The 25,214-nt window shown below is 46.8% G+C and overlaps 1 protein-coding gene across 4 annotated transcripts in view; it reads left to right on the top strand.

Moving 5' to 3' along the window:
* Positions 1-279: 279 nt before the first annotated feature.
* The window catches only part of HELLS (helicase, lymphoid specific), a 258,918-nt gene continuing 233,983 nt past the window's right edge, over positions 280-25,214 (top strand). For 2 of the 4 annotated variants that reach the window (XM_033943358.1, XM_033943362.1), the window contains exons 1-2: positions 280-457; positions 23,918-24,018. In XM_033943358.1, coding sequence (XP_033799249.1) covers positions 388-457; positions 23,918-24,018 — 171 coding nt within the window. In that variant the 5' untranslated portion in view covers positions 280-387. Of the gene's footprint in view, positions 458-2,296; positions 2,506-3,042; positions 3,242-23,917; positions 24,019-25,214 lie in introns of those variants that run through there. The other 2 variants (XM_033943360.1, XM_033943361.1) reach the window with 2 other exon arrangements.

The following is a 25,214-nucleotide window of genomic DNA, read 5'->3' as shown; positions in this document are numbered from 1 at the left end:
GTTTATTGAGTTTTAATATACCGACCATCAGCAAGTATCTGGCCGTTTTACAATAAAAATGTAAAAAGATAAATAATTAAAAAATAATGAAAGTGCACACCAAGGACGTAAACTGGACAGACATGAAAGTGAGGGAAAAAGGGAGAAGGGGAGGGGGGAGAGTTACATGTTAAAAGAAGAAGGGAGAGAGAGGGGAGAGGGTAAAACATATGGGGCGGGATCACTTTATAAAAGCGGTTTGCTGAAAAAGAAAAAAGAAAGAGAAAAAAGAGATGTACAGAGATGGCCTCTAAGGTTTCTGTACTGGGATAGGCAGCCTCATAGGCTAGGGAAATTCCTCTGATGGAATTTACTGCCACCTGAAATATTGTTCTCCCTGCTTTTACCATGGGGCAAATTGGAAGCAGTACCGGACTTGCCACAGTCTTCAAACAGAGGAAGCTTGACGTGGTTAATAGTAAGTTTAAAAATATGCTAAAATACAAGGGAATTAATTTTCAAAGTGTTTAGCAAATAGAAAAGTTTTTAAAGATTTACAAAAAGATTGGAAAGAGCTGGGACACCTCTAAATTAAAGGAAGGTCATTCCATAATTGGGAGAATTTAAAAGCCAGAGAAGGGCTGAAATGCTTGACTCCTTTAATACTTTTCCCAGAAAAGAGGGAAAGTTTAAGTGCCTCTCACATATGAAAATCTATAGACATTCCATAGAAGAGGAACAAGAGGAATGAAAATACCATATAAAATTTTTAAAATAATACATATACATTTAAATTGGATTCTGAGATAAACCAGGAGCCAATGGAGACTCAAAAGCAAAGGAGTCACGTGGTCAAATTTGCTTTTTCCATAAATCAGCTTTGCAGCAGTATTCTGAATCAATTGTAGTCTTTGGAGGCAGATCTTTGTGATGTCAAGATAAATAGCATTACAATAATCTAGCTGAGATAATATAATTGATTGGACCATGACAGAAAAATTATGTTGATGGAAAAGAGATCTAACCTTCCTCAGCATTTGTAAACTGAAAAAAAAATAAACATTTCTTAACCAGAGAGTTTATTTGATCCTTAAAGGTAAGGGAAGAATAAAAAAAAATTCCCCAAATTTGTAGGGAGGCTCCAGTTTTGGGTCTAACCACAAAAGTTTAGTTTTGGCTGCATTTAACTTCATTTGGACAGACTTAGCCCAGGTTTGAAGTTTGGAAATAAAGTGGTTTATTTTAAAAGTTAAATTAGTAATATTTGAGTCAATCTCGATTAATATAAAAATGTCATCCGTATAGGTAAAAAGCATTTCCCAAGCTGACAACTTATAAGTTTTCAAAGCTGTCATGTAGAGATTAAACAAGATTGGGGAAAGCTGAGAACACTGGGGAACCCGCAAGGAGGCTGCTATGATGCTAATCTGAGAAGCTGGAGTGAGTGAGCCTAATTTATAGAGCTGCCAAGTTACCCATTCCAGGAGGGAGACTTTTTGGGCCAGTTCTGGTTTTAAACTTGCATGAATTCCAAAAGCAGTGGTTATCTGTAGTCCATGATGATTCTATCTATTGTGCACCAGGATGAGGGTGTTAGAAATACAGGAGCAGCCAAAAAGTCTTCCTCCTAGAATGGTTAACTTGACAGCTCTGAGCTTGACATACACTTGACCGAGACTGCTATACCCATCAGAAATGACCCCTTCTCTCTTAGACACAGATATTTGCTCAATATATGTTTATTATTGTTATGGTGTGCGCAAAACTAACCCATTTGGAGACCTTGTTTTCCTGACATCTATGATATACTGAAATGGTGCTAAGTGGATGAAATTTATAAAAATCTAGTGCTGCATGTTCGTAAAAAAGAAAAAAAGATGCTTTACATCCAACCCATATTGCTAAGTAGCTGTGTTCTGCCAAATTGAAAAAAGTTTAGAGAATGTTTTTTTTCCTCTACAAATGTTTTTCAACTGCGCTCCCTTTCTGCTGAATCCAGTTTTTGCACTACAAAAGAAATATTACAGGCTGTTTGGAGCGATTTGTCACAACCGGTCCCCATGTACCAGTATTATCCGAGTCTCTTACTCTCACTAACTTTCAGTTTCCACCTGTGTGACCGTAGAGGTGCTTTTGACAAGAGAGTGTGTGTGTGGTATGTCCCGCTTCCTATAGCTCATTGGTTTATTCTCCATTCCGAACTGTAATGGGTAATTGGAGATGGGAGAAATAGGAATCTGGTGGGCTGGGAATGCGAATATGAAGAAAAAAAAAAAAAAAAATCTCGCGCCTTTTCTGTCTACTTCTCGCGAGATGTGGATTTGTCGCGGGATGTGAGTGGAAAACAGCGCGGGTAAAAAAAAGTGAAAGAAAAAGCGCGCGCCCCCTTGATAAGCGTGGCTCAGTAGTGTGAGCTACTATTGGAAATAAAGTTGCTATTTATCAGAGCTCATTTTCTTTCAGCTTTTAAACGGAAACCGGGCAGCGAAAACGACATGCCGCAGACTGAGCTAGAGCCCGGCAGCGGTAAGAAAGTTAATAGCTAACAGGGGTTATCATTTTGCATGGCAAAGGAGTGAAGTGAGAACTGTAGCAGTACTACTACTATTCATAATTTCTGTAGCGCTACTAAGCATACGCAGCGCTGTACACACACATACTATCTGTCCGCGCTTATTCCAGTGTTTACCTTATATGTCGTGTATAGTCCCTGACCCTGATAATCCATTTTCTCAAGACTTCTTCAAATTATGGATGTCTTTTCTCAAGCTCCTCTCCCGTGTTGCTTTACTTTCTCATGTCTTAAGGCAAATAGCTATGGACCATACACAGAGACCATGAATATACGTTAGGTTTAGTAATTTCGCTCACAAAAATGTAAGATAGTAATCTGGAAGTGCACAGTTGTCTTTAGGAGGAAGGCATTAATGACGTGAAAAATGTAATAATGAAAGATAAAGTAATCGCCTGGTAGGTTGTAAAACAAATTAGTTTCTCATCAAATGAATTGTTAAATAGGTGGGAAGCTTAAATAATTTGAGGGGAGGGGGGAGTGAGCTAATCCTTAGTTTTCTCGAGTAATTACCAAGCAGAGTATGTGAAGAAAATCACAGCAGATGACTTAACATGGCAAACAGCTGGAAAAACAATATCGTACGATTTGGAGAGAAGGAATTATTTAGATTCTCTTTGGCCACAGTGAGAGAATCTAATATCTAGTGGTTGTCAAGAGGAGCCTTACAGAAGCTGCAGCTTTATGTGTGTATGTATTTATTTGAATTTATTATTAACCATTTGTATGAATAGATTTAACCTAAGCTGATGTACAAGAGGTATAGTTTAACAGAAAACTTATCATTTTAACAAGTTTCAAGTTTTATTTAAAATTTGATATACACACATTGTCAAATATTTCAAAGTGATTGCAATTTTAAAATGGGGAGACAATAATATACATGGACAAATTTCAAACAGATGTACAAAACCGTACTGGCACAGAAAGAACATGTAGAGTTAACACAACCGGGAGGAGAAATAGGTAAAAATAGAAAGGAAATTAGAGAGTATACATGTTAAATGAAAAATTAAATAAGAAAGTTTTGGTCCTAGGAAACTTTTAAGCGATCCTTTGAATCTGTCCAACGCTGATTCATTTTGCAAGTAACCTGGTAAGGTGTTCCAGAGTTGTGGGGCTGTAACCAAAAAAATAGCAGCGCACCTTGTGCTAATTTTAAGGAAGGAATGGAGAGAAGATGGTGTTCAGTTGATCTTAATGTCCTGGATGGGGTGTAAGGAATAAGGAGTCAATTGAAAAATACAGGTGATTTTGAAAACTGGATTTTGAAGATTATAAGAGCTATTTTATAAATGATTCCATGAGGAGATCACGTGATGCAGTGAGGAGTGAGGTCGCATGTTCTTTAGCTCCTGGGCCCCCGCCGACACCCTGCTCAACTAACTCATTTTGAAGCGGCTCCAGCGCTCGGTGTGGTGTTCAGTCGGTCCAGTATCACGTGGACCACTTTGTGTCCAAATCGGGAGGAGGCATGACGAGCAGAACGGTGGCCAAGACCATGGACAAGACGCAGCCTGTGGAGGAGAAAATGGTGGACCCGTGCTTGGGGTAGGCGGCGGAGTTCATGGAGGGTCATATGCGGCAACTCACGGCCGTAGTCACCTCTGCCTTATCCTCGCAGTTGAAAAAACTCCACACAGCTGACCCATATGGAGACTCTGTTGGGGAGACAGTTGCGTGCACCACGGAACTTGAAATGCGAGTATCCAGCACGGAGGACTCTGCTCAGGCCCTCATCTCACATCACCCAGTTGGAGAAACGCCTGGCTGAGAGCGAGGAAAAGGTGGAAGACCTGGAGAATCGGTCAAGGAGGGATAATCTTAGATTTATTGGGGTGCCTGAGACTCTTTCTGATCGGCAACTTGGCTCTACTTTTAAAGAATGGCTGGTTGCGGAGTTTCCTTTCCCACCTGGTATTGGCTCCCTATGTTTAGAGCGTGTGTATCGTGTGGGCCGTGCGGCGCAGGATTGTCGGCGACCTCGTGTGGTGGTGGCAAAAGTGCATAATTACCTACACAAGGTGGAAATTCTGAAGCAGTATCGACTTCGGTGGGACTCGCTCAAGTATGAAGACCAGATCTTCCAGGATTATTTAGTGGCTTTGCAGGAATGGTGGCGCAAGTTCCATCCTCTTTGTGGGGCCTTGGCGGAGAAGAAGACCCGATTCCTGTTTTTGTATCCAGCTATTCTCAAGATTTATTTTAATGGAGTCTGGAAATCCTTTGATACTGTTGAGCCGGCCCAGGACTTTGTGGACCATATGTCTTGATTGCGAGGCCTTGGTCGGGTTGCCTATGGTTTGCCTCTTTCTTTGTTTGGGTAGCTGTGGTGCATCTCCTTTGGGTGCAGTGATGTTGGACCTGTTGGTTTTGGTGTATTTTCTTGTTTGTTATTGTACCGTTCTACTGGGTGTTTGGGGTGGCCCTTGCATCTTAATGTTCTCCCTGGGATCCGCGTGGCTGTGGGCCCATTTGGTGGGATTAGCTGTTGGGGGGGGGATTGGGTGTGGGGTTGGGATTGGGGGGGGGGGGGTTTCCAGAGTCCCTAATTTTAGATTGCTGTTTGCTTGCTCATGTATATTTGGTTTTGCTGGAGTTTGATTTCTTGGTTGTGCAATGAGTACACCCTTTAGGCTGGTCTCCTGGAACATGGGGGGCATTATTTTGCTAATAAAGTGACAGAAAATTCTTGCCTTCCTTCAACACACCAAAGCAGATGTTTCATGTCTCCAGGAGACCAGACTGACGGATGAGGAGCACCTTAAGTTGAAAAGATCCTGGGTGGGAGAGGTCTTTATTTCTTCTCCCACAGGCCGTCGTGGTGGGGTGGCTGTTCTCCTTCGTAGGTCCTCTCCCATTGGCGTCCAGATCTTAGATAAGAATGCTGAGGGTAGATACTTACTATTGCGCATGCAGGTGGGGGATTCTTATTATCTTTTGTTAGTGGTTTATGGGCCTAATTCTTCTGCATTACCTTTTTTTCAACGCTTGATTGCGCTGCGCTCACGTTATTCTGGTGATCCTTTGCTCCTGGTGGGGGATGTTAATTTGGCAATGGATCCCGAGTTAGATAAGTCTTCTTGCCCTACCACTCCCCTGGGTCCGCGTGGCCTCTTGCTTAATAATTTCTGCTCCACTCTTGATTTTAATTGACCCTTGGCGGCTCCTTCATCCCGAGGTGAGAGATTACACTCATTTATCTCGAGGCCACAGCTCTTAGTCTCGTCTCGATTATGTTTTATTGTCTTCCTCTTTGTTCTCGCAGGTCACTGCGGCTCACATCGGTTATATTCACATTTCTGATCATGCGCCCATTTGGATTGATATCCTTTTGGAGGCCTCTTCTGCTCGTGTGGGACACTGGCGGCTCCCCGTCTATCTCGCTCAAGATTCTGAGTTTTGAAAATTTATGTTGGAGAGAGGAGAGAGGCCTCAGGAGAGAGGCAGGAGACAAAAGGCAGGGAATAGAAGCGATCCACAGCAGGGGCAGCGGCGAGAGTTAGCTCCGCCCACCCCCACGCGTCAGCGAGGTCAGAGCCCGAACTCCCCCTTGAAAGGGGGCGGAGCCAACGGCGCACAGCCGTTCGGCGTGCGGTGAAGGCAAGCGGCAAAGGCGCTCGCCTTTGCGAGAGCGCCTTTGCGAAGGGCCTTTGAGAAGGGACAAGGCAACGGAGTAAGACAGAAGGGTAAAGAAGCAACAAGTACAGAAGGAAAGCACAGAAGGTAAGAAAGAGACAGACACAAAGGGCCAAGCCGTTCACACAAGTATAACAAGCAGGCAGAGGGAGAGAGTGAGAGAGAGGACACCAGCATCAGGTAGAGAGAGAGAGAGACACCAGAGACAGTTAGTGAAAGAAAGAGAGGGCACCAGCACAAAGAGAGAGTCAGGGAGGACACCAACAGCAGATAGGGAGAGAGAAAGGACACAAAGCGGACACAAGAAATCTCAACTGATATCTTAAAGAAGGAATAACAATGGAAGCAGAAGGAAGCCAGAAGATGAGCTTTCCAGTGTTCTGCACAGACTGTCATATGTATGACTATCTCCCCTCGGGGAGACAGCCATATGTATGCAGTCGGTGTCAGGAACTGAAAAGCTTGAAGAAGGAGGTCAAGCGACTAGAGGACAAGATTCAGGAGCTAGAAGGATTTCACACCACGGAGAGACACATTGAGGAGGAAGTCAGGGAACTCGAGAGATTCATTGAAGAGGCATACAGGAGGAAGAGAACGAACTTCAGATAAAAGAAGAAGCTACACGGATACCAACATGCAAGGGAGAGCAAGAAGAAGATTACCTCAAGGATGACACCCACAGAGGACTACCGCAAGAGGGGGAGATTTTGGCTAGTCGAGGCCCAAAAGAAGAAAGAGTGAAGTATATTGAGGACATTGACCTGAGACCTAAGCGAAAATTGAAGAAAGGAAAGTCAGCGATCCTAGTGGGAGACTCGATCCTTAGGCATGTGGACAGCCACATAGCAGGAGGGAGAGAGGACCGACTGGTGACCTGCCTTCTGGGAGCAAGAACCAAGGACATCGTGGACAAAATAGGAATGATCCTGGAAGGGGCGGAGACAGAAGAGACCGCTGTAGTGATCCACATCGGGACGAACGATGTCAGCAGGAGAGACTACAAAAGAAGCACGCTGTTAGAACAATTCAAGATTCTGGGAAGGAAGCTGAAGATGAGGGCCCAGAAGATAGTGTTCTTAGAGATCCTACCAGTACCGAGGGCAGATGTGAAAAGGCAGGAGGAACTACAATCAATAAATACGTGGATGAGGAGATGGTGTGAGGAAGAAGGATTCCACTTCGTGAGGAACTGGACGGCGTTCTGGGGCAAGAGCAAGCTCTACAGGAAAGATGGACTGCACCTGAGCGCAGCAGGAACTAGACTCCTAGCAAACAACGTCAAGAGAGGAATAGAACAGGCTTTAAACTAAGAAGAAGGGGAAAGCCGACAGTTGACAAAGGGTCGACGATTCGGAAGACGGTATCCTGTGAAGATACCGAGGGGAAAAATGACTGGGAAGGAACAAGGGACAAACTGCAGGAGTCGACTAACCCAGAAGAAGTGGTTACAATGTCTGCAGCAAAAGAGAAGAAAATATGGACCGAAGCACAGGGAAAAGAAAGGAGGACAGCAAAATACCAGGATCTAAAGTGCATATAAGCTAATGCAAGGAGCCTAAGAAACAAAATGGGGGAACTAGAAGCCTTGGCCAACGCAGAAGACATCGACATCATTGGAATCTCTGAAACATGGTGGAATGAGGAAAGCAAATGGGATACAGCACTACCGGGATACAAGCTCTATCGCCAGGACAAAACAGGACAAAAAAGAGGTGGAATAGCCCTATACATAAAAGAAGGCATACAATCCACACAAATGGACACAGCAGAAACGGCCAGCAAGCCGGAATCTCTATGGGTTAAAATACCGGAAAGGAAAGGGCCTGAAATAAAGATGGGCCTATTTTATCGCCCACCTGGGCAAACCAGAGATATCGATGAGGAAATGGAAGCCGAGATGAAGCGTGAATGCAAAAGCGGCAACACGGTTATTATGGGAGACTTCAACTACCCTGGGATAGACTGGAGGCTTGGAAGCTCGAAATGCGCTAGGGAGACAAAATTCCTGGAAGCTACACAGGATTGTTTCATGGAACAGCTTGTTAGAGAACCGACGAGAGGAAATGCCACTCTGGATCTAATCCTAAATGGGTTAAGGGGACTTGCAAAGGAAGTAGAAGTAGTGGGACCGTTGGGAAACAGCGATCATAATATGATCAAGTTCAAGGTTGAGGTAGGAGTGTCAAAAGGCAAGAGATCCATTGCGACAACCTTTAACTTCAGGAAAGGAAACTACGAAGCAATGAGGGAATTGGTAAGGAAGAAACTTAGGAACACTTCCAAAACTTGGCTAACGGTAAATCATGCCTGGTCCTTCTTCAGGGACATGGTGAGCGAGGCGCAAAATCTGTATATCCCCAGATTCAGGAAGGGGTGTAAAAAGAATCGAACAAAAGACCCAGCATGGATAACCAAAACAGCGAAGGAAGCGATAGGCAATAAGAAAAAATCATTCAAGAAATGGAAAAAGGACAAAACTGAGGGGAACTGGAAAGAGCACAAGAAGCATCAAAAAGAATGTCACCGTGAGGTTTGGAAAGCCAAAAGAGAGTATGAAGAGAAGCTAGCCAGGGAAGCAAGAAATTTCAAACCATTCTTCAGATATGTTAAAGGGAAGCAGCCGGCTAGAGAGGAAGTGGGACCGCTGGACGACGGAGACAGGAAGGGAGTGGTGAAGGAGGAGAAGGTAGTGGCAGAAAGGCTTAACATGTTCTTCTCGTCTGTATTTACAAACGAAAACACGTCCAACATGCCGGAACCTGAACAATTCTTCAACGGAAGTCAGGCAGAAAAATTAACATCCATAGAAGTGAGCCTTGAGGACGTTCGTAGGCAGATAGAAAAACTAAAAACTGACAAATCCCCGGGTCCGGATGGCATACATCCAAGGGTTCTGAAGGAATTAAAGGATGAGATAGCGGAACTACTGCAGCAAATTTGCAACTTATCCCTGAAAACAGGCGAGATCCCGGAAGATTGGAAGATAGCCAACGTTACGCCCATCTTTAAAAAGGGATCAAGAGGTGACCCGGGAAACTACAAGCCGGTGAGCCCGACTTCGGTTCCGGGGAAAATGGCAGAAGCACTGATAAAAGAAAACATCGATCAACATTTTGAAAAACATGAACTTCTGATAACCAGCCAGCATGGTTTCTGCAAGGGAAGATCGTGCCTAACGAACTTATTGCACTTCTTCGAAGGGATCAACAAACGGATGGACAAAGGAGACCCCATAGACATCATATATCTAGATTTCCAAAAAGCCTTTGACAAGGTGCCCCATGAACGTCTACTCCGGAAACTGAAGAACCATGGGGTGGAAGGAGACGTACATAGATGGATCAGAAACTGGTTGGAGGGTAGAAAACAAAGGGTAGGAGTGAAGGGTCACTACTCCAACTGGAGGAGGGTCACAAGTGGTGTCCCGCAGGGCTCGGTGCTCGGGCCGCTGCTATTTAATATCTTCATAAATGATCTAGAAACAGGGACGAAGTGCGAGATAATAAAATTTGCGGACGACACCAAATTATTTAATGGAGCTCGGACTACAGAGGACTGTGAAAAGTTGCAAAGGGATTAAAACAAATTAGAAGAATGGGCGGCGAAATGGCAGATGAAGTTCAACATTGAGAAATGTAAAGTATTACATGTGGGGAGCAGAAACTCGGGGTACAACTACAAAATGGGAGGGATGTTATTGAATAAGAGTACCCAGGAAAGGGACTTGGGGGTAATGGTGGACTAAAAGGGTATTACAGCCAGAACGAAAGAAGTTATCCTGCCGTTGAATCGGGCGATGGTGCGCCCGCATTTGGAGTACTGCGTCCAATATTGGTCACCGTATCTTAAGAAGGATATGGCATTAGTCGAGAGAGTTCAAAGGAGAGCAACACGTCTGATAATAGGTATGGAAAACCTGTCATATTCTGAGAGATTGGAGAAGCTGGGTCTCTTTTCCCTGGAGAAGAGGAGACTTAGAGGGGATATGATAGAGACTTACAAGATCATGAAGGGCATAGAGAGAGTAGAGAGGGACAGGTTCTTCAAACTTTCGAAAAATAAGAGAACAAGAGGGCATTCGGAAAAGTTGAAAGGGGACAGATTCAAAACAAATGCTAGGAAGTTCTTCTTTACCCAACGTGTGGTGGACACCTGGAATGCGCTTCCAGAGGACGTTATAAGGCAGAGTACGGTACTGGGGTTCAAGAAAGGATTGGACAAATTCCTACTGGAAATGGGAGTAGAGGGGTACAGATAGAAGATTACTGCACAGGTCCTGGACCTGTTGGGCCGCCGCATGAGCGGACTGCTGGGTACGATGGACCTCGGGTCTGACCCAGCAGAGGCATTTCTTATGTTCTTATGTTCTTATCAGTGAGAGGACTATGTCCGCCATAATGCGCAGCATCTGGACGATCCACTTCTGTTTTGGGACACTGCTAAATCGGTCCTTCGGGGACATATTTTAGCTTGCACTTGCACCAGGATTCGGAGACTAAATAAAGCCATTATCACGTTGGAGCGGGCGCTGCGGTCGGCTAAACGGGCTTATGTGGCCAGGCCATTAGTGGCTACTAAGGAGCAGTATTTAACTGCACAGGCCTCACTCAATACTTTGCTTCAGTCCAGGACGCAGCATTGGGCCTCTTATCATAAATATCATTTCCAGCGGTATGGTAACAAATCAGGTAAATTGTTGGCTAAATTAGTGGATGCCCATAAAGGCAAGCAGCCTATTTTGGCGCTCACCTGGGGGCAAGGTCGTCTCTCGCACTCCTGATATAGCTCGTATTTTACGGGATTACTTTGCTTCACAATATGAAGCTAGCCCTCCTACGTCAGCGGACATGGTCAACGATTATTTAACTTCTTTGGGGATGCCGCATTTGCCAGCGGCGGTGGTTCATCAGCTGAATCGGCCTTTGCAGGCATCTGAGTTACAGAGGGCTATCAGGACTGGTAAGACTGGTACCGCTCCTGGCCCTGATGGCTTTTCTGGTGAATTTTATTGTATCTTAGAGACTCAGCTTTGTGGTCCTTTGCTGGCATATTATACCGAGGCCGTGTGGTGCGGTTCTTTGCTGCATTTTTGTAATGAAGCCTCCATAGCTCTTTTGCTTAAGCCTGGTAATGCCTCTGATCTCCCAGGTTCCTACAGGCCTATTTCCCTAATCAACGTGGATCTCAAGTTTTTTCCTGTATCCTGGTAAATAGACTTCTTCTGTATATCCCCCCGTTGATCCACAGGGATCAAGTGGGCTTTGTTCCGGGGTGGCTATCGGTGTTGAACGTGCGTAAGATCTTACTCGCCCTGGCTCACGCTCAACATGTGGAGGTCCCAACCTTGTTCGTGAGCTTAGATGAGGCCAAAACATTTGACAATGTCTCCTGGTCCTATCTGTATCAAATGTTGGATTAAATCTGAGTTTTACCGTGCTGCTATAGGTGTCCTATATGCGAACCCCATGGCTTCCCTCCTGGTCAACGGGACTTCTTCTGAGAAATTTTCTGTTTGCCGGGGAACCCATCAGGGCTGCCTCATGTCCCCTTTGTTTTTCATTCTCACCCTTGAACCCCTATTATGTACTTTGTGGAAATTTGCAGAGGTGGGAGGGTTGCATATAGTGGAGCAGGAACTTAAACATTGACGTTTGCGGATTGTTTACTGCTAATACTCACGAACCCGGCCCATTCTCTCCTGGTGGCTTCGGATTTGATAACTGAATTTGGGCTTGGTTATCAGTCTTGATAAATCAGTTGCTTTACCGTCTCATCTTTCCATTCGTCATCAGTGGGAAGAGGTGTTTCCGTTACAGTGGACCAAGGCTTCCTTTTAAGTACCTTGGAGTCTTAATTCCGCATGATCTCGCTACTTTATACGCCATTAATGTGGGGCCCCTGTTTTGTTTCTGTCTGCCAAGTTACGTATGTGGCATGCCTTTCCTCTCTCTCTTATGGGTAGAGTTGCATTACTCAGTATGATTGTGATTCCCTCTTGGTTATATATCTTTATCCCAGGACAAGCAGGCAGGTATTCTCACTAATGGGTGACGTGATCCAACGGAGCCCCGATGCGGACGCCTCACAAGCAGTCTTGCTTGAAGATACTCGAAGTTTCGATTCACCCGCATCGCGCTTGCGCAAGTGCCTTCCCGCCCAGCGCAGGGCGCATCTCCTCAGTTCATACTTTTCCGCGGAGCTGAGAAGTCCTTCTTCGACTCTCTGCGTGAAGTTTTTTCACTTGTGCCTTCTAAAGTCCGCGGTTTTGGGTTATTTTTTTCCTAATCGCTGATTTTCGTCATTCTTTCTTGTTTAAAAAAAAAAAAAAAAATTTCTTCCATCCGTTGGAATCGGACTGAGTAGCTTCGATCCCCGGTAAGATTTCTTTCTTTCTTTCTTCTAGGTGCGTTACCTCGGTAACGCCACCGGCTGAGTCTCAGGCATTCCAGGCATCGAGTGCAGTCGTGCCCGCCTCTACGAGACCATCGAAGCGTGCCTCCTTTCATGGGAATACTCATCTCGAGGTTGCCCTTTATGGAGCGCACTGCTGCACCTTTATTACCAGTTTCATTGGTACGGTGCCGACTTCTGAACCTCGACGGACTTCGGTGTGCCTCGACGTCGGCTGGGGCTTCGTGCCTCGACGTCGGCTGGGGCTTCGTGCCTCGACGTCGGCTGGGGCTTCGTGCCTCGACGTCGGCTGGGGCTTCGTGCCTCGACGTCGGCTGGGGCTTCGTGCCTCGACGTCGGCTGGGGCTTCGTGCCTCGACGTCGGCTTTGTGCCTCGACGGAGGCTTTGTGCCTCGAAGGAGGCTTTGTGCCTCGACTGAGGCTTCGTGCCTCGACGTCGACTGGAGCTTTGTGACTTGACGTCGCTTGGGGCTTTGTGCCCTTTGGTTGACTGTGGCCTTGTGCCTCGAAGTCGACTGTGGCTTGGTGCCGCAACGTCACTGGGGGCTTTATACCTCGGCATCGGCTGAGGCTTTGGGCCTCGGCGTCGACTGCGGGTTTGCGCCCCGTTTTCGACGGGGGCTTCGTGCCTCGACGTCGTCTGGGGCTCTGTGCCTCGGCGTCTCCGGCTCCTGTTCGAGAGGGTTCCCCGTTTTCTCTTCGGTTCATTCCGGGCAGCCGTGACGGAATCTTGTAGTACGGAGTTTGGTTTCCTGGAGGAGACTCTTTCCCTGCTCTGGCTCTATTGCTCCCGCCACGCGTCATCTCGCTTGGCGCAGAGTGTGGCTGAGGATCCGAACCTCCAGGATCGTCTCGCCACTTTTACTTGCGTGAGTACTGCGTTTCTTGAGGCCTCTCTTGCGGAGGCCACTAACCGCCTCTCAGAACGCGACTGGTCCTTCACCTATCGGGACGCCTTCAGCTGAATCCCTTCTGCCTTGGTGGTTTGGACTCCTCCGGAGGGGCCCTCCGGATACCTTTCTTGTGTTAACCCGGCCTCCTTCGCAGCAGCCGCAATAGCTGCAGCAGCGCCGGATTATGGTCCAGCCGCCGGCTTCGGCGACTTCTGGCCTTTTTGACTATTCTCGCATAGCCTCCGGGCTGCTCTCCTTCAGGGGATTCCTCCCCTCCCTTCGGGAGGAGTGTCTCCGTGTCTACGCACTGGGAGTATAGCCTCGCCTCTGTCGGTTGGGCGTTCCCATCCTCCCATCTGTGTCGGGTCCTGGCCCTTCGTGACCTGCACTAGTTTCTAGTCTGGGAGCGGTTCAGACTCTGTCCGCCCCAGTCTCGGGAGTCCGTCGGAGCGGACCTGGACCCAGTTTGTCTGCGCTCCTTCTTGTCTCGGCCTCAGGGGGAGGGCCTTGTTTGTTTATACCGGAAGATGGCCCCTCTGTCCTCGGTCCGCCTCCAGTCTTTTCTGCCTCGGCAGGCCGCCTGTCTGCGCGCCTGAGTCAGCTGGTGTCTCAGCGGTCTTCGGCCTCGGCCAAGCTGATGCTGATCCTTTGGGATCATGGGTCTCCACAGTTCATGTCCCGATGTTCGCCTGGTTTCATCTTCATGTTCCCCGCTGGACCCAAGCATCTCAGTGATGGCAGGATCGGGATCCCGCTTCCCAGCACTTTTGTGGTGCCTCCCTCCTTGACACGCTTGTTTCGTTGGTGGGCCACCTCTTCATATCCCCGCATCAGAGGGTTCTGCCGATGAACTCCTCGGCTTAGGCTTAGGGGCGCACCTCGACGGCCTTCGGACTCGGGGTCTTTGGTCAGGTGCGGACCGTCGCAGCCGCATCAATCTGCTGCAGCTCCGGGCCATTTACAATGCCGTGGTGGATTTTCGTTATTGGTTGCTGGATTGCGGGGTCCTGGTGCATCCCGACATCCCGGTGGCGATGTATTCTGTGACCAAGCCAGGGTGTACAGGTTTCCTGTTACTTTGCAGGGAGGCCCTTCGTCATTGGAGGGGGAGTTAACACCACTACTTCTTTCTTTGGGCGGTGTATTTCTGGGGCGAGCAGCATTGTCTGGTGGACACGTTGAGTCGCCCTTTTCGGCCGCATGAATGGTCGCTCCATTCTCAGACTCTGCAGCATGTGGTTGTTCGGTGGGGAACCCCACAGGTAGTTCTGTTCGCTTTGCCCCTCACTCACGATACTGCTCGAGGATGTTCTCCTGGGTTCGCATCGAGGTGGATGCTTTCCTTCTCGATTGGATAGGCAGGTTCCTCTATGCATTTCCTCCCTTTACTCTGATTCTCAGGTCTTTGATACACCTCCTGTCGGTCTGCGCCACCATGATCTTGATGGCTCCTCTGTGGCCCTGGCAGCTGTGGTTCTCCCTGCTCCTCCAGCATGTCAGGGAGCCTCTGCTTCTACCTATGTTCCCTTCTCTGCTGCCTCAGTGTTGAGGTTTCTGTTGCATTCCAATCTGCAGTCTCTACACTTATCAGCTTAGTTCCTCACAACGTGCCTCCCTCCTTCTGTTTCTCTCAAGTCGGTGGGGGTGTTCTCGAGGCCTCTCGAAAGATCTCCACTCGGCAATGCTATTCCCAGAAATGGTCCTCATTTGCTACGTGGTGTGCTGAGCACCGCATGGATCCGGAGGGTGGTGGTTAATGGTACCCCCTCCAATACATCGGAGGTGACCAGTGGAGTGCCACAGGGATCGGTCTTGGGACCGATCCTTTTCAAAATATACATGAGACCTGACTCAAGGGCTTCAAGGTAAAATAACACTATTCGCCGACGCCGCCAAACTATGCAACATAGTAGATAACAGCACCTTACCCGACAGTATGGAGCAGGACCTGCTCTTATTGGAACATTGGTCCTCGACTTGGCAGCTGGGCTTTAATGCCAAAAAATGTAAGGTCATGCACCTTGGCAGCAAAAACCCATGCAGAACTTACACTCTGAATGGTGAGACCTTAGCTAGGACTAGGGAAGAACGTGATTTGGGAGTAATCATTAGTGCAGATATGAAAACTGCCAAGCAGGTGGAGAAAGCTGCATCCAAGGCTAGACAAATGGTGGGATGCGCCCGAAGTCATAATGCCCCTGTACAGATCCATGGTGAGACCTCATGTTGTGTTCAATTCTGGAGACCACATTATCAAAAAGATGTGCGGAGAATCGAGTCGGTTCAGCGAATTACCACCAGGATGGTCTCGGGACTCAAGAACCTCCCATATGAGGAAAGACTGAATAAACTGCAACTATACTCGCTCGAGGAACGTAGAGAGAGGGGGGACATGATCGAGACTTTTAAATATATCACGGGCCGCATCGAGGTGGAAGATGATATCTTCTTTCTTAAAGGACCTTCAACCACAAGAGGTCATCCGCTGAAAATCAAAGGTGGGCAATTTCATGGCGACACCAGGAAGTATTTCTTCACTGAAAGGGTAGTCGATCATTGGAATGAACTTCCATTGCAGGTGATTAATGCCAGCAGCGTGCTCAATTTCAAAAAGAAATGGGATATGTATGTGGGATCTCTAGCCGGGTGAAGTCTGGGGGTGGGTCATTAGCGTGGGCAGACTTGATGGGCTACAGCCCTTTTCTGCCGTCATATTCTATGTTTCTATGCTCTCTGCCTCCTTGCCTTCAGTGCTGGATTATCTGTTTCACTTGTCTCGGTCTGGTCTCAAATCGACATCTATTTGAGCCCACCTCTGTGCATTTGCTGCCTTTCATCGGCCGCTTGATGGGACACTGCTCTCCGTCCATCCGACGGTTTCCCGCTTTATGAGGGATCTCTTCAATGTACATCCTCCGCTCAAAGCCCCCCCGGTGGGTTGGGATCTTTGTGTGGTCCTGGCTCAATTGGTGATACCTCCATTTGATTCCATTGATAAAGCTCCATTTGATTCACCTGGCAGGTGGTATTCCTGGTTGCTCTCACGTCTGCTCGCAGAGTCAGTGAGCTGCAAGCTCTGGTTGCGGACCCGTCTTTTCCTGTATTTCATCATGACACGGTGGTCCTGCGTACTCAACCCCAGTTCTTGTCCAAGGTGGTGTCGGACTTTCCTCTCAATCATTCCATTGTTCTTCTGGTCTTTTTTCCGAAGCCCCACTCGCCTCCTGGCGAGGTGGCGCTTTACACACTTGACTGTAAGAGGGCGTTGGCTTTTTATCTTCAACGCCCTCAGTCTCCTCAGACGGTTCCTCAATTGTTTTTGTCCCTTGACCCTAATCGGTTAGGACGCCCAGTTTCCAAGCGCACCTTGTCCAACTGGTTGGCTGCTTGTATTTCCTTTTGCTACGCTCAGGCTGGTCTCGCGCTGCATGGTCGAGTCACGGGACATAAGTCCGAGCGATGGCGGCTTCTGTAGCTTTCCTCAGGTCGACGCCTATCGAGGAGATTTGCAAGGCTGCCACTTGGTCTTCGGTTCATACTTTCACTCCCACTACTGCCTGGATACTCTGTCCAGGAGCGATGGCCGGTTTGGCCAGTCGGTTTTGCGTAATCTGTTTTCTTGAATTGCCAACTTCCCTCCGTCCCTTTTTGGTTAGCTTGGAGGTCACCCACATGTGAGAATATGCTGCCTGCTTGTCCTGGGATAAAGCACAGTTACTTACCATAACAGGTGTTATCCAGGGACAGCAGGCAGATATTCTCACAACCCGCCTGCTTCCCCGAGGTTGGCTTCTTTGCTAGCTATCTGAACTGAAGACCATGAGGAGGGTAAGCGCCCTCTAGTGGATCAGGAAGGCACACACATGAGTGGTGCAGCACTAGCAAACTTGAAATCTTCAATCAAGTTTGCTTGAAAAGCTGTCCGCATCGGGGCTCCGTGGATGACGTCACCCACATGTGAGAATATCTGCCTGCTGTCCCTGGATAACACCTGTTACGGTAAGTAACTGTGCTAACTATCCCATCAATCCCTCTTGGTGGAGTCCTCATTGAAGCGGTCTCACCCCTCCCAGGTTTATACCACCGTTCCACCTGGCAGAGAGGGCAAGACGATGGACAGGTTTGGCAGGCTCATTTATCAAAACTCAATGATGACATCCAGAGTTCTTAATTATAACTTTCATTTCATAACCTATTTTGAATGTTTCCTGTCTGTCCTTCACAAGTTCATGCCTTACTTGGACTCTCGAGCACAGTTTGCAGTCCTCTTACAATGCCTTTGAGTTGTCTGCTCGGGCTACTGTGTGCTCGGTGGCCATGCGACGCCTGGTGTGGCTCAGGACCATAGACATGGACCCCAATCTGCAGGACAGGCTGGCCAATGTCCCATGTGCTGGTACAGACCTCTTCGATGAATCTATTGAGGCGGCAACCAAGAAACTCTCGTACCACAAGAAGTCTTTTCAATCTATCCTTCGTCCGAAGCCCAAGCCTGCTCCTCCTCGTCCATCACGCCCGCCTTTGATATATCAGCGGCGTTTCCCGCCCAAATAGGCTCCTGCCATCCGTCAGCCTGTTAAGAGGCAGCATCCACAGAAGCCTCAGCCGTCTTCTGTCCCCAAGGTTCCTCAGCCTTTTTGACTGTCTCATGGAGAGCATAACATCCGTTTTGCCCTTCCCAGTTTTTCCCCCGATAGGAGGTCGTCTCCATCATTTCTACCATCGATGGACGACTATTACCACCGACCTCTGGGTCCTTTCCATCGTAAGGGAGGGATACTCTCTTCAGTTCCATCAAGTTCCTCCGGAACATCCTCCAAGAGAGTATCCTTCCAACTTGACCCAGACCGCCCTTCTTCTTCAGGAAGCTCAGGCTTTGTTGCAGCTCCGGGCTGTCGAGCCGGTTCCTTTGGCTCAACAGAACAAGGGTTTTTACTCCCGGTACTTCCTTGTTCTGAAGAAGACGGGCGATCTGCGTCCTATTTTGGATTTCAGGGTGCTCAACAAATATCTGGTCAAAGAAAAGTTTCGCATGCTGACCCTGGCATCTCTGTATCCCCTCCTCGAGCAGAACGACTGGTTATGCTCTCTGGATCTAAAGGAGGCCTACACTCACATTCCCATTCATCCGGCCTCCCATCAATACCTCAGATTTCGGGTGGGACATCTTCATCTTCAATACTGAGTGCTACCTTTCGGCCTGGCGTCGTCACCCAGAGTAGTCACCAAGTGTCTGGTTGTGGTGGCTGCAGCGCTCAGGAACCATGGTCTTCAGGTGTTTCCTTACCTGGATGACTGGCTCATCAAGGATTCCACGTCTCAGGGAGTCGTCATGGCGACTCAGCGCACTATCTGGTTCCTGCAAAATCTGGGGTTCTAGATCAACTTTCCGAAATCTCATCTGCAACCTTCACAGACTCTTCCCTTCATCGGAGCTGTTCTGGATACTATCCAACTCATAGCGTTCCTCCCTCCACAGCGTCTGGAAGCTCTTCTCAACCTTTGTCATTCAGTGTCCTCTTGCCAGTCCATCTCGGCGAAACTCATGATGGTTCTTTTGGGCCACATGGCCTCTACAGTACACGTGACTCCTTTTGCCAGACTTCACCTCAGGATTCCTTAGTGGACCCTGGCATCTCAATGGTCGCAGGTTTCCGACCCTCTGACTCGACACATCCAGGTCACTCCTGCTCTGACACAGTCTCTTCACTGGTGGATGCTCTCTTCCAATCTATCCAGAGGCTTACTGTTCCACACGCCCCCTCATCAGCAGGTTCTCACGACCGACTCTTCGACTTATGCTTGGGATGGTCTCCGCACTCAAGGCTATTGGACCAGTACAGACTGCCAGTGCCACATCAATCTCCTGGAACTCAGGGCGATTTTCAATGCTCTTAATGCTTTTCAACATCTGCTTCACGACGGTGTGGTCCTCATTCACACGGACAACCAAGTCGCCATGTATTATGTCAACAAGCAGGGAGGCACGGGATCAGCCTCCCTCTGTCAGGAAGCTCTGAAAGTTTGGGTTTGGGCAATTCGCCACAACACCTTCCTCAAAGCTGTCTACATTCAGGGGGCGGACAATGCCTTAGCGGACAACTTGAGTTGTCTTCTACAGCCTCAAGAGTGGACTCTCCATTCCACGCCCCTTCATCACATTTTCTCTCTGTGGGGAATGCCTCAGATAGACCTCTTTGCAGCCCCCCACAACTTCAAACTGCCTCAGTTCTGCTCCAGGATCTACACTCCTCATCGCCTCGAGGCAGATGCTTTTCTTCTGGACTGAAAGAATCTCTTTCTATATGCGTTTCCTTCATTTCCTCTCATTCAAAAGACTCTAGTCAAGCTGAGGTCCGACCAAGCCACCATGATTCCGATTGCTCCTCGGTGGCCTAGGCAACCTTGGTACTCCCTTCTACTTCAACTCAGCAGCAGGGAGCCCTTCCTTCTACCAGTGTTTCCCTCGCTGCTTACACAGCATCAGGGATCTCTGCTTCATCCCAACCTGCAGTCTCTCCACCTGACAGCTTGGTTCCTCTCAACGTAACTTCTCTCTAGTTTTCGCAACCTGTGAGGGATGTTTTGGAAGCTTCACGGAAGCCTGCTACTAGGCAATGCTATCGCCAAAAATGGGCTAGATTTTCTACTTGGTGTTTTTCTCATCATCAGGAGCCTCAACATTCCTCCTTATCTTCTGTTTTGGACTATCTTTTGCACCTTTCTCATTCTGGCCTCAAGTCTACATCGATACGAGTCCATCTTAGTGCAATTGCTGCTTTCCATCAGCCTCTTCAAGGGAAACCTCTCTCTGCTCATCCTGTGGTTTCCAGATTTATGAAAGGACTTTTCCATGTCAACCCTCCTCTCAAACCGCCTCCAGTGGTTTGGGACCTCAATATTGTTCTTTCTCACTTTATGAAACCTCCATTTGAACCTATTGACAAGGCTCATCTGAAGTGTCTCACTTGGAAAGTTGTGTTTCTCATTGGCCTCACTTCTGCTCGTCGAGTTAGTGAGCTTCAAGCATTGGTTGCGGATCCACCTTTTACAGTATTCCATCATGACAAGGTAGTTCTTCGCACTCATCCAAAATTCCTTCCTAAAGTTGTCTCGGTCTTTCATCTGAATCAATCCATTGTTCTTCCAGTGTTTTTTCCAAAGCCTCATTCTCATCCTGGAGAATCAGCTCTTCATACTCTGGACTGTAAGCGTGCTTTGGCTTTCTACTTAGAATGCACCAAACCGCACAGAACTGCTCCTCAGCTTTTCATCTCCTTTGATCCGAACAAGTTGGGACATCCTATCTCTAAGCGTACCATCTCCAACTGGATGGCGGCTTGTATCTCTTTCTGCTATGCCCAGGCTGGATTACCCCTTCACAGTAAAGTCACAGTCCATAAGGTCAGAGCAATGGCAGCTTCTGTAGCCTTCCTCAGATCTACCCCTATTGAGGAAATTTGTAGAGCTGCTACATGGTCCTCGGTTCATACCTTCACTTCTCACTGTCTGGATACTTTCTCCAGACGGGATGGACAGTTTGGCCAAATAGTATTACGGAATTTATTCTCCTAAGTTGCCAACTCTCCCACCATCCCATTGTGGTTAGCTTGGAGGTCACCCATTAGTGAGAATACCTGCCTGCTTGCCTTGGGATAAAGCAATGTTACTTACCGTAACAGTTGTTATCCAGGGACAGCAGGCAGCTATTCTCATGTCCCACCCACCTCCCCTGGGTTGGCTTCTCTGCTAGCTATCTGAACTGAGGAGACGTGCCCTGCGCTGTGCGGGAAGGCACTTGCGCATGCGCGGTGCGGGCGACTCGAAACTTCGAGTTTCTTCAAGCAAGACTGCTTGTGAGGCGTCCGCATCGGGGCTCCGTTGGATCACGTCACCCATTAGTGAGAATAGCTGCCTGCTGTCCCTGGATAACAACTGTTACAGTAAGTAACATTGCTTTATTTTCAATTTATTGATCAAAATGTGTTGGTTTTGAGAATTTATATCTGCTGTCTATATTTCGCACTATATTTGTCTATTTTTCTATAGTTATTGAGGTGACATTACATATTTTAAAGTCATCTGCCTTGACATCTGTGAAAACTCCCGAATATAAATAATTAACATTTTCTCTGCGTACAGTGTGCTTTGTGTTTTTTTAATTTTGTGGTTACCATAATGTACTAATAAGATTATATTGTGTGTATATGAAAAATGGATGGAAGAAATTGCATTACAATTAGTATTATTATGGGGGTGGAGTCAGGGGTGGAGTTTGGGAGGTTTGGGGCGGAGTTGAGGCGGGGGTACTCAGTTGGTATTTGTTAGGTTTAGGGGGTACTTGGCTTGAAAAGGTTGAGAAACTGAGCTACATGGCTAAGCGTAAAGAAATCCAGTATAAGTAAGTGAATATCTCAGCCTCTGGCTCCTTTGATTTTAGTGCTTGTTGCACACAGCAGGTTGGTTCACTATTGCTGCTATGTTATAAATTCCTGTTAATTCTTATTTTTCTAATTTGCAGAGCAGAACAGTATTATATGATGTCTTCGGGGAAGTTCCCCGTACCCCCCCATTCTTTGTGTTCTATACCAGTAGAGATTGATGGCTTTGGAACAAAACTGAAGGGCAATATAGGAGGTGCTGAAAGTTGTGAGTGACACTTTTGCAAAACCTGGTTTGCGGGAATGAATTAAATACCTAATGTATGGCTTTTGAGGATTTCTCAACCGTGCAGTGTTTCATCAAAAGTTGTTTTTGCCTTTGATCCATGAGTCTTTGTATCAGGACCCTTAGGGGACCCCTGAGGAAGACAGTTTTGTCGAAACACAAGTCCCTAATGATTTGGATCCTAGGTATTTCTCATTTGGACTATTGAACTATACTTTTAATAAAGCCTGCATCTTGAACATCATCTTCTCCACAGTGTTTTTGTTTTTGTCTCCTGAGAAGATTAACCAAAAAATAGATTATCCAGGTAAAAACCTAATCTTTCATTAGCTTATCAGGGTTTTAAAAAGGTGTGGATAATTTCCTAAAAGAAAAGTCCATAAGCCATTACTAAGACGGACTTAGGGAAATCCTCTACTTATTTCTAGGGTAATTAGCAAAAATCTGTGTTACTCTTTTGGGATCTTACCAAATACTTGTATCCTGGATTGGCCACTTTTTGGAAATAGAATGCTGAAACTGATGGCTATGTATATGTTCTTAGGTTCACAATGGTTTGATATTTGGAGACCACAGTACTATTTCTCTATCTGCTGAACTACAGCACGTTATTTGTTTTCCCAGTACTCCAGCTATGAACAGGGCTTGTATCCATATATGAAAGGTTGTTTGTTTTTTTTGTAAATGTTTGGGAGGCACTATAAAATGATGGAAGTTAATGCATTTTATCAACTAAAGTGTGAGTTGGAGGTGCAGTACTGTTATGACCCTAAAATGGAGGATTAGATTAAATGGAAATTTAGCTCACCCAGAGGAGTTATCTTTGGTCAGGCAGGTTGATGTCAGGTATATAGGGTTGGGAGATGCTCATTGTTCCATAAAGCTTATATGGTAGGACATAAATGTATATTACAGTACTGGCTGAAGGACTCTCCGCTTGGTTTTGTGCATTGGAGAAATCAATTTCATCTATTGTTGACATATGAGGCTCAGGAGGCTTGCTCAGCTCCTCGCCGAAAACAACGGTTTATGCAGACCTGGGAGCCGTACATACAATCCTTGCCTCATAGGGCTCAGAACTTGATCTCGAATGAATTAGATATGTGAAAGACTGTGGGGTCCTTTTATCAAGCTGCGGTAGGGGTTTAACGCGCATAATATTGCACGTTAAACCGCCTGTCGTGCTAGCCGCTAACGCCTGCATTGAGCAGCCATTAATTTTTTAGCCGGCCGCGTGGGTTAGCTCGTGATGAAATGTCCGATGCGCTAACCCCACTAGCGCGGCTTGATAAAAGGACCCCTGTATCTATTATGTGTGTAATTGCTGATGGGTTATTCTGTGATCCCCACAGTTCGAGTGGTTGGGGAGGGGTTTAGAGGGGGGAGGGATCTGTACCTAGGTGGTGATGATTTTGATGTTTGACAGTACTGAGGTGGGGTTGGGGGGGGGGTTGGTATGAGTAGCACACCTCCCTATCCCTATGGGTTGGATCGGGTTCTGTATTTTGTACTGTCTTGACATGCTCTTTGATGGTCTTTATGGTTTGTTGTTTCATGCTCTGTTTTGATGTCTCTATATGCTGTATCACCATAAATGCTCACTGTTTGGTGGGTGGAGGGTGGGAGGTCTTGTGGCATACTGTACAAAAGGATGACTAGGGCTATCTGGTATATTCTGTTCCATGTAATATTTGTGAAGTCATCAATAAAAATTGTTGAAGGTTAAAATAGAAATATTTTGGGTTTTTTCATGCAGAGATAGTTGAAGGAGAGATGATCCTAACTCCCTCCATGCTTGCAGAGGAAGAGAAGCTCGAGAGAGATGGTCAGAAGGAAGAGAGGAGGCTGTTAGAAAAGGTAAAACTGTAAAAGGCTGCAATATCCTATCCATTGTAACATGGTAAAAAAATCTGCATATGAAGGTTGTTCAAAAAGTATCAGACTTTAATTTTTTTTGCATAAAAAAATAAAGCTAGGGAGGCATGGTTTGGTGCACGTATGTAGGCGACCCTAATGCGCATGCTTGAATTTTTTCCTGCCTACAGAAGCTGTCAGTCGCCAGCACACCACCAATGAGTGAGAAAGTGTAAGTGAGCACCGTCCGATTTTCATTTTTGACAAAATGACAGAAAAAAAATTTAACAATGCTATTGCATTAAATTTTGTGTAAAGCTTGACGATTCTTAAATGGAAACGATCCACAAGATTCAACAGGCCTTCGGGGACGAAGCAATGGGAGCACCACACAGATAAAGGAGTGGTACAACTGCTTCAGAGATGGCCTTACATCAGTGGAGAGTAACGTTGAATCACCAAGGGGTACTACCAAGAGGTTCTATATCACCTTTGTAATGCTGTGAGACGCAAACGACCAGACCTGCGGGCAATTGGCAGTTCCATCACGATGACACACCTGCCCATTCTTCACATTTGATACGGAGTTTCCTGGTCAAACACAACACACCTGTGATTCCTCAGGCTCCCTACATGGCTCCATGTGACTTCTGGCTTTTCCCCAAGCTGAAAATGTCCCTGAAAGGGACCAGATTTTAGTCAAGAAAAGACATCATGCAGAATATGATGGACCAGTTGTGAGCAATCTCAAAAGAGGCGTTCAGCGCTGCTTCTGACAGTGGCAGAACCATTGGAAGAAGTGTGTGGCAGCCCAAGGGGACTACTTTGAAGGAGATTAGTATAAGATTGTTGTATCTAAATACAAATTTTTTTTTATGAATAAAGGTCTGATACTTTTTGAACAGCCCTCGTATGTGTGTTGTTGGCAATGCAATTCCTAATTAAACTGTATGGAAAGAAAGGTTAATTAAGAAAAATTGAATTTCCTTGGCATGTAGCTAAACCGTTTTTTACACAAGTGGATGTTATCCCCTCCTACGATCAAATGGAGGTAGAGAAAAAAGGTTGTGCTTTACCTGTAACCTTGGAAAGATCCAGTATTTTCTCTGTCAGCAGATGGTAGGTCATGCTGCCTGGTGGTCCTGGTCAATGTTCTGCTGGCTGTGGCTGTGGCTGTTCAGCTTGTTTGAGCCTACGTT

The sequence above is a fragment of the Geotrypetes seraphini genome, chromosome 4 (assembly GCF_902459505.1).
Source record: "Geotrypetes seraphini chromosome 4, aGeoSer1.1, whole genome shotgun sequence".
Taxonomy (NCBI): Eukaryota; Metazoa; Chordata; class Amphibia; order Gymnophiona; family Dermophiidae; genus Geotrypetes; species Geotrypetes seraphini.
Note: the sequence above shows the minus strand (reverse complement) of the source record. Positions and strands in the feature narration are given on the sequence as shown.